Source organism: Engystomops pustulosus, chromosome 1, assembly GCF_040894005.1.
Source record: "Engystomops pustulosus chromosome 1, aEngPut4.maternal, whole genome shotgun sequence".
Taxonomy (NCBI): domain Eukaryota; kingdom Metazoa; phylum Chordata; class Amphibia; order Anura; family Leptodactylidae; genus Engystomops; species Engystomops pustulosus.
In genome coordinates, this window is record NC_092411.1 from 182042139 (window position 1) to 182054441 (window position 12303).

Below are 12303 nucleotides of genomic sequence, written 5' to 3' on the forward strand. Positions count from 1 at the left end.
GCTTCTTTTGTAAAAAGTTGTCTGTATTGTTGAGTACCCAGTCGAGATCCAGACCACGCAATTGTCAATTATCGAACAAGAGATAAAGGCACTTAAAGCCATGGAGGGAGATAATAACATAACTTTTCGACCAACTAAACGTGGTAGTAATGAATAATAATAATGTGACTACCATAAACTATGTGAGGACCTCCTTAATGGGGTATTCCCACAAAAACAAGATTCTTAAATAAACTCAGGATAACAAAATAACACATTCTCGAATTCACCATTATTAACCCCTTCGCGCACCAGGACGTACTGAGGGCTCAGCTCTCTCCATACACTGCGGGTGTCAGCTGTATAACTAATGATGATCGCGGCAGTTAACCTGTTAAGTGCCGAGGTCGAATCCGACCACAGCACCTAACTTACAATTCCATAGGCGCTTCCGTCTAGGATGGCTGTTTGCCGCTTCCAGTGTCGTCATCAGAGGGTGGCGATCAGTTTCCATGGCAGCCTACAGTCTCATTGAGAGTTGTAGGCTTGCCATGTTTAATGATCTCTAGTAGTAAGTACCCCGAAGGGTCTGAAATAATGGTAAATAAAATGTTTTTAGAAAATGTAAAAGTTTAAATCACCCCCCCTTTCCCTAGATCCCATAATAATAATAATAATAATAATAAACAGTAAAAATTATAAACTTGATGCCCGGTCTATCAAATATTAAAAATATTATTCTCAGCCGTGAACACCATAACAGAAAATAGCACCCAAATGTCCAATCACCCCCTTTCCCCAATTTTTCCATCCATGAATATTTGAATAAAAAATTCTAAACAGTCAAATAGGTCCAAAATTTATATAAATTAATACGCCAGCACATACAGCAAAAAATTTACACCTTACATTGTATAACAAAGTCATGCAAAAGTTTTTGGCCTCAGAATTCTGCAAAAAATAGAAAATATTTTTTATGTACAAAAAAAGATTAAAATAATTTTTTAAATCTTTTAAAAACTAATAAAACCTACATCAATTTGACTTTCCTGTGATCGTACCGACCCAAAGAATAAAGAGAAGATGTCATTCGGAGTGCAGAATAAAAGTCGTAAAAACACAGCCCAGAAGAAAACTCCACAAAAGTTTTTTTTTTATCAATTTCACTGCACTTGGATTTTCTTCCAGCTTTCCAGTACATTGCATGGAATATTAAATGGAACCACTAAAAAATACAATTTGTCCTGCAGATAACAAGCCCTAATATATCTCTGTAAATGTAAAAATAATTTTAAAAAAAAGTTATTGCTTTAGGAATGAGTGAAGTAAAAAACAAACACAAAAAAGAAAAAGGGCTGCGTCCTGCAAGGGTTAAAGGGAACCTGTCACCAGTGACTTCATTTTCACCAAAGACAGGTTACAGAAGCCCATTGCATATTGGAGAAAATACACGTCACTCGATGTTTCAGAGAACATGGGTGCACAAGTAGGCTACCACACCGTATTTATAGAAAAGAGATACATTGGCACTCCTTTTAGGTCAAAAATTGAGGAGAATTTATTTAATCCAGAATAAACAATATAGCAATCCAACAAAATTATTATTTTGCAACATTTCTGTCTTATAAATTCAGACCTTCATCCTCCTTTCCATCTGTGCTCCAGCGGTCATAGCACCGCATCTCATCTCCATTTCCACTTATACCTTATAACTCTTGGGGGCCAAGAGCTGATCAGTCTGCAGCACAGACAAGTCACCTGTTTTTTTTTAACTGCATCCTAACCAAAGTCCAACCCCTGGGACTGCACAGAGGATTCTGTCAGGGTGCAAGCTAAGTTACAAAACACAGTTATATTGTAATGCAAATGCTTAGAGAAAGGAGAAAGTCCCTGGTGACAAAAATTGTGAATTAGATTACTCACCGGTAATTCTATTTCCGTTAGTCCACCATGACGGCCCAACCTGGAGGATGCCCCTTGACCTCTGCAGGGACAGGAAGAAGAGAGGTTAAATGCTCCCCCCCTTGCATCCTCCCGCCAGTGATTACAAAATAACCATGCTGAGGAAGATACAACCAGATTTATTTAGTATGTTTGCTCCACATACAAAGGAAAATTATCTGGAAATAATAATACAAAGAAAGGAAGAAATCCAGCTGGGAGGGAAAATATATAGGCCGTCATGGTGGACTAACGGAAATAGAATTACCGGTGAGTAATCTAATTCACAATTTCCGCTTCGTCCCCCATGACGGCCCAACCTGGAGACTTACAAAATTAGTAAGCTTTTTTAGGGAGGGATTACAGCCTGTAACACCTTGCGTCCAAAAGATAGGTCTTTTGACAAGTGCAAGTCCAGCCTATAATGCTTGGAGAATGTAGTGGATGAAGACCACGTTGCAGCTCTGCAAATCTGATCTAGTGACGCTCCTCTTCTTTCCGCCCAAGATGTGGACATAGCCCTGGTCGAGTGAGCTCGGATTCCTGCTGGTATCGGGCTTTTCTGTAGGTCGTAACATGAGGCAATTGCCAGTCTCAGCCATCTTGCAATAGTCGCCTTCGACGCCTTCCTCCCCTTATTTTTCCCCTGGAATTGGATGAAAAGGTTAGAGTCAATACGCCAGGCCTCTGTAATCTGTAGGTATTTTAGGACAGAACGTCTTACATCCAAAGAACTCCATTCGCGTTCTCTTGCCGAAGAAGGGTTCTCACAGAAGGAGGGTAGGATAATCTCCTGATTCCTATGAAAGTCGGAAACCACCTTGGGAACAAAATTTGGATCCAACATCAACACAATTCTATCATCTAGAATTTTCATGTAGGGTTCCCTAATCGATATAGCCTGAAGTTCACCTAACCTTCTAGCAGAAGTGATGGCTATCAGGAAAACTGTCTTAAGTGTCAGGTTTTTAACACTGGAGGAATCAATAGGTTCAAATGGTTCCTTCATTAAGGCATTCAAAACTAGAGTTAAGTCCCATGCTGATGATTTTTTAACAGTCTGAGGCTTTAACCTAGAGGCAGCTTTAATAAATCTTTTGACCCACCTGTGCTCGATGAGAGGCTGGTCGAAGAAGGCACTAAGCGCCGACACCTGGACCTTCAGGGTGCTGGTAGACAAACCCAACTCCAAACCCTTTTGAAGAAATTCAAGCACCTGCAAAATATTAAGGTTAGCTTGGGAAGGTGGACTGTCCTTACAGAAGGAACAGAACCTCTTCCATATCTTATGATAGATGGCAAAGGTGACTGGTTTTCTACTTGCCTTCAGGGTCTTGATGACTTCAGATGAGAGTCCCTGAGAGCTTAAGAAGCTGGATTCAGGATCCAGGCAGACAGCTGTAACTTCCCTGGGTTTGGATGATGGATTGGACCCTGATGTAGTAGGTCCTCTGATAGCGGAAGAATGACTGGATTCTCTGGTGACATCTTCTTCAAGAGTGGGTACCAGCTTTTCTTCGGCCAGTTCGGGCAGATGAAGATGGCTCTGGTATTTTCCTGAAATATTTTCCTCAGGACCCTGGCGATCAGGGGAATTGGGGGGAAGGCGTAGACTAGTGGAATGTCCCAGGGGTGAGAGAAGGCGTCCAGCCGTTCCCTGTTCTCCCCTTTTTCCAGAGAAAAATAATGCAGGCATTTGGTATTCTCCCTTGTTGCGAACAAGTCCACTAGAGGATAACCCCACAAAGATGTTAGCCGCTGGAAGATCTCCTCCTTGAGGCTCCACTCGTTTGGTAGGATCTTTCTTCTGCTTAGAAAGTCCGCCCTTGAATTCTCCGTGCCTTTTAGATGAGTGGCAGATATTGACAGAGTGTGTTGTTCTGCCCACAAAAATATTTTCCGAGCTAGGGTACTCAGGAGAGGAGACCTGGTTCCTCCTTGTCTTTTTATGTAGGAGACCGTAGTTGTATTGTCTGATAGAATTAGGAGGTGTTGGTGGGCAAGAAGAGGAGTGTTCGCGCTGAGTGCTTCCCATACTGCTTGCAACTCTCGGAAATTTGAGGACCTTCTTGTAATCTCCTCTGTCCAGGTACCCTGGGAAATTTGCTGAGGCATCACTGCCCCCCAGCCCCTCTGGCTCGCGTCTGTCTGGATTGGGATGTAAGGGCTGTTTGACCAGAAGATCCCTTTCCTCAGATTTCCGTCTTCCAACCACCATAGCAGGTCCTCCTTGACGGCAGGTGGGATTGGGATTTTCCTGTCCAGATCCTCCTGTTTTCTGTTCCAGGATCTTAAGATCCATCCCTGGAGTATTCTGGAATGGGCCTGACACCAGGCTACCGAGGAGATGCAGGCTGTTAGAGAGCCCAGAATCTTCATAGCTTCTCTGATAGAGATCACCGATTTTCTCCTGAACCTTGTTATCAGATCCTTGATGTGGTCTCCCTTGTCCTGTGGAAGGAACGACATTTGGTAAACTGAGTTCAGGTTTACACCCAGGAATTTCCTCACAGTAGCTGGGGAAAGTTCTGACTTCTGGTAGTTTACTATCCATCCCAGTCTTTTTAAGGTTTCTAGGGTGAGATCTCTGGAGAAGAGTAAGCTCCCCCTGTCTTGGCCAACAATGAGTAGGTCGTCTAGGTACGGGACGATCAGTACGTCCTGTAGTCTGAGAGACGCCACCACCTCTGCCATCACCTTTGTAAAGGTCCTTGGTGCAGATGATATTCCAAAGGGGAGTGCACAGAATTGAAAGTGTAGTGTAGCACCCTCTGGAGACAAGACAGAAAACCTTAAAAACCTTTGTGAGAAATGGTGTATAGGGATGTGATAATATGCATCCTTTAAGTCTATAGTGCACATTAATGCATCTTGGTGAATAATGTGTGTGGCTGATCTTACCGACTCCATCCTGAATTTCCGGTAGACGATAAACTCGTTGAGACCTCTCAGGTTGATGATTAGTCGGTTTGTGCCGTTCGGTTTCTTTACCAAAAAAAGAGAAGAGTAAAAACCGGATTTCTCTTGATCCTGTGGAACAGGTATAATCACTCCAGAAGACAAAAGAGAAGTTACTTCTTGCCATATTAAACTGTGGGATGTAAGTGACATGGAAGGTGAAGGTGGCATATATTTCGTAGGGGGAAGTCTGAGGAATTCGATGTTGTAACCATGCAGTAATATATCTAAGACCCAGGGATTTGAAGTGACCTTTGTCCATTCTCCTCTGAATCTTAGCAACCTTCCCCCTACTATGGCATCATTGTTTTTTGTTTCTATTAGGGTCTGTTGGGGTGGAGAACAGAAACCCTCTCCCTTTACCTCCTTTCGGGTAGCTCCAGCGTCCCCTTTTCCCTTTATCCTTGTAGGAATCCCTTTTGAAGTCTCGAAAGGGCTGCTTCTTGGGTATCGATCTCTCAGGAAAGCCCTTTTTCTTATCTGATGCTCTCTCAAGTATAGCATCCAACTCTGGGCCAAACACAAACTCCCCTGAGAAGGGAAGACTGCACAGTTTTGCCTTGGATCTGATGTCCCCGTTCCACTGTTTTAGCCACAGCGCCCGTCGGGTAGAGTTAGTAAGTGCTCCCTCCTTTGAAGCGAAACGAATTCCCTCGGCAGCAGAATCTGCGAGGAAGGCTGTAGCAGATTTCAGCAAAGGAAAGTTCTCCAAGATTGTTGATCTCGGAGTCCCTTCCTTGATGTGGGATTCCAACTCATTCAGCCAGTACAGCAAGTTCCTTGCGACTGAGGTGGAAGCCAAGTTAGTTTTCAGACTGAGCATGGAGGTCTCCCAGGCCTTTCTCAACAGGGAGTCAGACTTCCTGTCCATAGGGTCCTTTAATTGGGCCGCGTCCTCAAAAGGAAGGTCAGTCTTCTTTACTATTTTGGTAACTTGCACATCCATCTTTGGACAAGTGTCCCATACTTTAGACTCCTCGGGCTCAAAAACAAGTCTCTTTTTAAAGTTTTTGGACACGATAACCCTTTTTTCTGGCTCTTGCCACTCCTCAGAAACCAGCTCCTTTAACGTGTCATTCAGGGGAAACACCCTCTGGCGTTTTGCCTTCAATCCCCCAAATAGTTCCTCCTCCTTAGATCTAGGGGGAAGAATCTCCTCGATTTCCAAGGTCTGTCTAATTGCTTTTAAGAGACCATCGAGTTCCTCGAACTGAAACAGATGACGTGAATCTTCTGTTTTTTGTGAGTCCGTAGGATCATCATCTTCTACGTATGAGCATGAGGGAGCTTCAGAATCATCCCCCCCCTCAGATATAGAAGAATCCGGCTCCACTCTAGGTTTTTTACACGGTGGAGGCCTGGACGTAGCAGCGGCCACTGAAGAGCTTATTTTCTCCTCGATAAACCCCTTTAATTCGTCTAAGAAGGATGTCTTTTCCTCTCTCATAAAATTGTCGATGCAAGACTTGCAAATCGGCTTTTTGTATGAGTCGGACATAGAGTGGGCACACATGTTGCACTTTCTAAGCCGGCTTTTCTCGGGTTTTTCAGACCTGCTCGTCTTATCCCCTTTATCCTCCTTGCCTTTCGTTTTAGACCCTTGGTCTTTCTCCTGAAAGGGCAAGCGGAGGATAATAAATGACCCGCTATTTTACACACAGTAAAAAACCCAAACCTGCACAAAATCCCACTTACAGAAACCGGAGGATGCAGGAAGGTAGGGTCTGCCTCGTCAGCCATCATAAAAGCCGTGGAAGCGCACAGGAAAATTCAGAAATACACAGCACAGGAAACCAGCACCGCAGCGTCACACACAGATCTTAGACCTGAGATCAGCGTGACTACCTGCTCCAGGTGACCTTAAATACCTTAATGGGGAGCCCATCCCCCTGTAGACTTCGCCTGCGCCGTGCTCCCGTTCCCAGGGATGCATTGCGGTCCTGTGAGCCGCCACTTCCGGTCGCGACCGGAAGTCGTCATCGGACCTCGAGGACGCCGGGAATTGTAGTTTTTTCGGCCGCCGCGCGCTCACACACGGATCGCGGAGCGGCGGCCAGGACGAACGGACTGGAAGGGCGGCGAAAGGGAGGACACAAGGCCGACCGAACGCCCCAGCCCGCCGGGATTTAGCCAGCCAGGACTACCCGTAAGTTTTACTTCGTCCCCCCCCCCCCTGGAGGAGAGAGGGCACCTCTCTTGTCCTGCCTCGGCAGGGACAGGAAGAACACTGGTGGGAGGATGCAAGGGGGGGAGCATTTAACCTCTCTTCTTCCTGTCCCTGCAGAGGTCAAGGGGCATCCTCCAGGTTGGGCCGTCATGGGGGACGAAGCGGAAATACAGCATTTCACAGATATAATTACAACCTGTCTAACAGTCCTGGTGTATACCATTTCTGTTGCCCCAGGATACAACCCCAAATCATCTTATGGTCGCATATGGAAGATTTTTCTCATGAATAGCTTCTCTTCTCTGCCTCCTGCCCCTTCCCCCCTCCATTACAAGACCAGCTCACACACAGACCCTTCCCGCTGGCAAGCAGCATCGTGCACAGACTTACTATACAAGCTAGATAAGATCTTTATCCAGGAAATGGAGGGAGGCACTATGTGTGTGTTATAGCTCAAATGTAGCAGAACTACCAGTATTTGTATAGTTTAGATGTAGCAGTGTGTCATTGTGTGTTGTATGACTCTCAAGGATCTCATCTTTCTTTTTCTCTGTGTCAGATACTAGTAGAAGGTTCAGAAGCTAAATAATTGTGTAGACAAACCTGTACTCTGATTATCTATGCATATTGTCAGCCCCGCTCACACTCTAGAATCTCACACTGATCATCACCGTGTTAAAGGGGCTAAAACAGTAATAAAACTGAAAAGTAAAGGGGTTCAAAATGAGTTTTATTGTGTAAACATCACTAGGAGGTTCACTTTTGAACCTTCTTGGGTGTAATGATAATGAAAGCAGACTCAAACTTGAAACTTCTGTGTATTGAAAACCAACCACCACAAACTCACTCCTCTGGTGGGATTGCAATCATCCTTTACCACTGAGGAATGGAATTCCCAAGTGACAGTATGTAAGGATGAAGAGAAATTGTAGCAGAGTGATTTTAACGTCCAAGGTGATGACCTTTTACAGAGATTCAACAATAAGGGATATCCCAACAATATTTGGAGACAAGCATATAGGATTAGTCTTTACGTGATAGACTTGGTGCATAGTCATTTTAGTCCCCCCTCCCCCGCCAGACGTGCAAGTGCGTAGCTTGAATACTGAGGTACAGATAGGGTGTGTCTATTATCTGCCCCCAGCTACAGAATTTTGTCAGCAACAACACAGACCATGTGTACACGACTACATTAATTGCAAGTCCATAGGCGTGTTATACAAGATCAAGGTGTCTCGCTGTAAAACTGGATAAAGTAGCATGCTCTTTTATGTGTGGTGTCCATTATTGGAATGGGGATGAATAATTATTAATAGCCATTCATCTTCATACGTTTGGTCTTTGTCAGCTATGCCAAAACCTATATACCTGTATAATCACTGCGATCACCTAGCAGATAATAGTTGGCTCATTCACGGAATAACCGTGCAATGAGTAGGAAAAATCTTGCTACAAATGTTTTTTGGTATTTGCCACCCTGAAGTTTTGCATCCTAAACACATTGGATGGTTCTGGTAAAACATGTAAAAACCCCAAAAACAAATACAATGTTCAAAAACTAAAATGGTTTATAAAGGTATTTGGTTACCTGGAAAATATCTCTCTGGAATTTTAGAAATATAAAACAGAAAAGCAGATGCTGCGATTAGATACATGACGATGACACGAGGGGCAAACTCCTAGAAAGAAAGGAACGAAGACAGTTATGTGTGTTCAGAGTATCACTGACAATATCTACTAAAGGTAGGTACGCACCTGGACTATTGAAGCCCCAACACCTCCATTCAGCCAAATCCAGTGGACAGTAGGAATAATTCCATACCCAGACACAGAACAAAATATAACAGAACGCAGTCTGTGCCATTGTTGTGTGAGGTAGCTAGGGTGAATCTGAGCAAAAAACACAGCCAAGATCATAGCAAGCACCGTGATCAAATATACCTGCCGCCAGTACTGCAAGACAAAGCAAAGAAATTACATTCAAGAGGTAGAAAAAAATAACACATAATACTGTTGTGTACACCCTTAATCCCCTAAAGAATAATATAAATATATCATGACAGAGTTTCATTGGTCACAGGCTTGAGAAAGCACTAATCGCAAGAAACATGCCATAGCATCCTTATGTATACCTGCTGTGGAGTTCTACCTGTAGAGGACATCTACTTGTCGAGTTCCTCTTTTACCTTCTTGTGGATATTCTGTATACCAATTCCTTCGGCTTTTTGAACCCCATGCTCTTGCTCTAATAACTCATAACTCTAATGTATACACTCCTTCTGTACCCAATGATCACATTTACCTTAGGTTTCTGCACAGTTCTAGATGCACGAGATAAATGTACATTTCCATACTTTTTGTAAATTTGTAGTCCACATGTTCTGCAGATTTAGTCAAATTTACACAAATATGCTATAGTTTTTAAACAATTTTCAAGCATGGTAGCTGTATGACATTCCCTGGCCTTGACTAGGATTTGTATTGATGGCCTATACCAGTGATGGCTAACCTATGGCACTGGTGCCAGAGGTGGCACTCAGAGCCCTTTCTGTGGGCACTCAGGCCATCACCAGAGAGGACTCCAGGTATCTTCCTGCAGTCCCAGACAGCCCAGGACTTGCTGTGCACAGAGCTATTTTAAAGTGACAGCTCTACCTGGGACTATTTTCTGCTTTATTGGTGTCCTCAGGTGCTGGTATAAATGAAAGCTGTGACAGAGAAGCGAGTATAAATCACAAATTACATTTCTGTGTTGGCACTTTGCGATAAATAAGCGGGTCTTTGTTGTAGTTTGGGCACTCGGTCTCTAAAAGGTTCGCCATCACTGGCCTATACACTGAATAGGTCATCAATACTTAATTTGTGGGTGACCAACACTGCAAACCCCAGCAATCAGAGAAAAACATCAAAGCAGAAGGATTTCACTCTGTGTCTCCATATTTAGGTAGGACAAAACTGCAGCCATTGTTCCCATTGAAAGGAAACGTGAATATCTGATGTGTGCAGGAGCAGCGTTTCTGTTCCCACCAGCCAAGCAAATTTTGATTTTCCTTCCACCCAAAAAAAGTATACTACTGAAGACCGTATTTTGTCCCATAAAATATAGGAAACGTTGATCCAGAACAATTATAACTATTAGGCTGGCCGCATACAATTTTCATCTGGCTATGAAATGCTGACTGTGCGCCTGCCAGATAACTGTTTGGTGTAGTGTTTTTGGTTGAAGAAGTGACTCCTTGCATCATATTTCACTATGATGCTAAAAGTTCTGCCCTCTGCATTGAGCTTGGTCCATTAAACATGGCTGTGTGGCGCCGGCCGTAGAATAATTTTTGAACAAAGAAATGTTTTTGTTTCATTTACTCTACACAGTATACGGCTCAAACCCGAGATAAGAAGCCCAACCCTTTAATGGCTTAACTTGTAAATTTAAAGGCTTTAACTTTTGTAGGGTGGGCAGAAACAGCCATGAACACACTCATTTTATGCTGACATTGTTAACAGTATTAGTATACTCAATAGAAGCTGGGCAACAAGTATTGTTCTAGAGGTAAGGAAGCTGGATTAAATATTTGCACCAGATGGGACAAAGCCTAGCTGCTACACCTTCTAATAATCTTGTCCCCAAGATAATAGACTTACCATTCACATCTGCAAGCTATTCAGTGTTGTATTTTAAAAAAAAATGCTTTTACCTTACATACTCTAAACAACAACTTGCTTCCCAAATTTGACACAATACAAGCATTAGGATTATGCTGCTTCCCATATATAATCTCTTCGCAATCCAGTGACCCCCTCAATCCCCCAATTACAGAATAAAGTTAATGAACCCCAAATGACTATGTTGGCATTTGCCTCCCTCCCATAAAAGGCTCTTTTTGAAGTACTGCTGTGTAAGCTCTGGAGCTGCAGATGCAGTTGGCAAAGCGTGTTCAAACAGGACACACAGAAGGCATGAGTTCAAATGTCCCTTCACTCATTATTTTTAATATGGAAATTCACTCATGAAAATTATGTGGACTTCAGCTCCCAACAGTGCTCATTAGCAAGATAAATAAGACTCAAGGTCTAGAGAATACAAAATAAAACCTTGCCTGAGGCACTGGAAGCCACTGTGATGGCTTCATTGATTTCAGCCAGGAAATGAATGGTTTCCTTCACTGATCAAGAATGAAAAGGGAGAATGAATGATTACTTACATTGTTACAGTAGAAAGCATAAAACACCCCAGAGACATAGCAACCCAAGATACCGATAGAAATGCCAGCGTAATCCAGTGCCATCCATCGTCGGCTGGTTTTTTCAGAGCGATGACAACAAAAGAGGTGATATCCCACTGAGCATAACATGCACACCTACAACAACCATATAGATTTACATCAGAGTCAATACATCATGGAAAAAAATACAGACCATAAAATAAGGAGACCTGAAATTACAAGAATATTGCTTTCATATATAACACTTCCACCGCCTTTAGGGTTAACAACGTTGTGAAAATTGCAGAAGACAAGTTTCTTAAATGTACCCAAGATAACAAAATAATAACATTGAATTAGAGAATCTGTTAACAAAAATACAAAATTTCACAGATATAATTCCAACCTGTCTCCATCAGTCCTGGTGTACACAATTTCAGCTGCCCCTAGACATAACCCTGTAACTTTGGACTTTAGGGTCGGCTGCCATCTTGCCTGAGGCATCAGGGAGCTTCCGTCTAGCCCCTCCCCTTGCATTGCTGGACAGAGCACTCACTGATACACACACACTGACTTCCTGCCGGCATGTACACAGCGCGAGGAGAACTACAAGCTACAGGCAGACAAGTTGTTTATCTGCGGAGGGGGATGCAGGCACAGCAGATCTGATAGTGTGTGCGTAGGCGACATGTAACAAGAGCTGGAGAGTGTCATTGTGTGTAATATGCATGTCATGGATCTCAATCTCTGATCTGTCTCATCCCTCTTTTTATGAGTTAGATACTACTGAATGTTCAGAAGGTAAATAAAAGTGGATATAAACCTTGTATCCTGATAATCTAACCACATTGTCAGCTCACAGAACTAGATGGATCAGGAATTGTCTGGTTAAAGACAAATATCCCCCCTAAACTAAATAGATTTTCATAAACTGTCATTAAAGAGCATTGCCTCTATCCCTTCATTGTCCCTCTACATGCCTGTAAACCTGAGCAACGAGGTCCTAAAGCTGTATGCAAATGACCTGTGAGATATCCAATGAGTCATTAGCATATT

At 43.2% G+C, this 12303-nt stretch overlaps 2 protein-coding genes across 5 annotated transcripts in view; both read right to left on the reverse strand.

Annotated features, from left to right (window-relative positions):
* Nucleotides 1-12303, reverse strand: part of PAQR3 (progestin and adipoQ receptor family member 3) — a 45531-nt gene that overhangs the window by 22440 nt on the left and 10788 nt on the right. For all 3 annotated transcript variants that reach the window (XM_072114442.1, XM_072114451.1, XM_072114462.1), the window contains exons 4-6: nt 11248-11403; nt 8801-8998; nt 8634-8724 (exon numbers count right to left, since the gene is read on the reverse strand). In XM_072114442.1, the coding sequence (XP_071970543.1) occupies nt 8634-8724; nt 8801-8998; nt 11248-11403 (445 nt within the window). The remainder of the gene's footprint in view (nt 1-8633; nt 8725-8800; nt 8999-11247; nt 11404-12303) is intronic.
* Nucleotides 2041-5281, reverse strand: LOC140069092 (uncharacterized). 2 transcript variants are annotated; one of them, XM_072114428.1, is made up of 3 exons: nt 3027-5281; nt 2645-2740; nt 2364-2566 (listed from the first exon to the last, which is right to left on the reverse strand). In XM_072114428.1, exons 1-3 carry the CDS (start codon nt 5138-5140, stop codon nt 2515-2517), a joined length of 2262 nt encoding a protein of 753 aa, XP_071970529.1. In that variant the 5' UTR covers nt 5141-5281; the 3' UTR covers nt 2364-2514. The 2 variants fall into 2 exon arrangements, with proteins under 2 accessions (XP_071970520.1, XP_071970529.1); XM_072114419.1 differs by having other exon boundaries at nt 2041-2566; nt 2645-5281.

Excerpts from the sequence above, each read along its gene's own strand:
- LOC140069092 (XM_072114419.1), bottom strand. The coding sequence starts at position 5,140 with ATGGACAAAGGTCACTTCAAATCCCTGGGTCTTAGATATATTACTGCA. Across the intron at positions 2,567-2,644 it reads GCGAATGGAGTTCTTTGGAT|GGGAAAAATAAGGGGAGGAA; the intron begins GTAAGACGTTCT and ends ATCCAATTCCAG.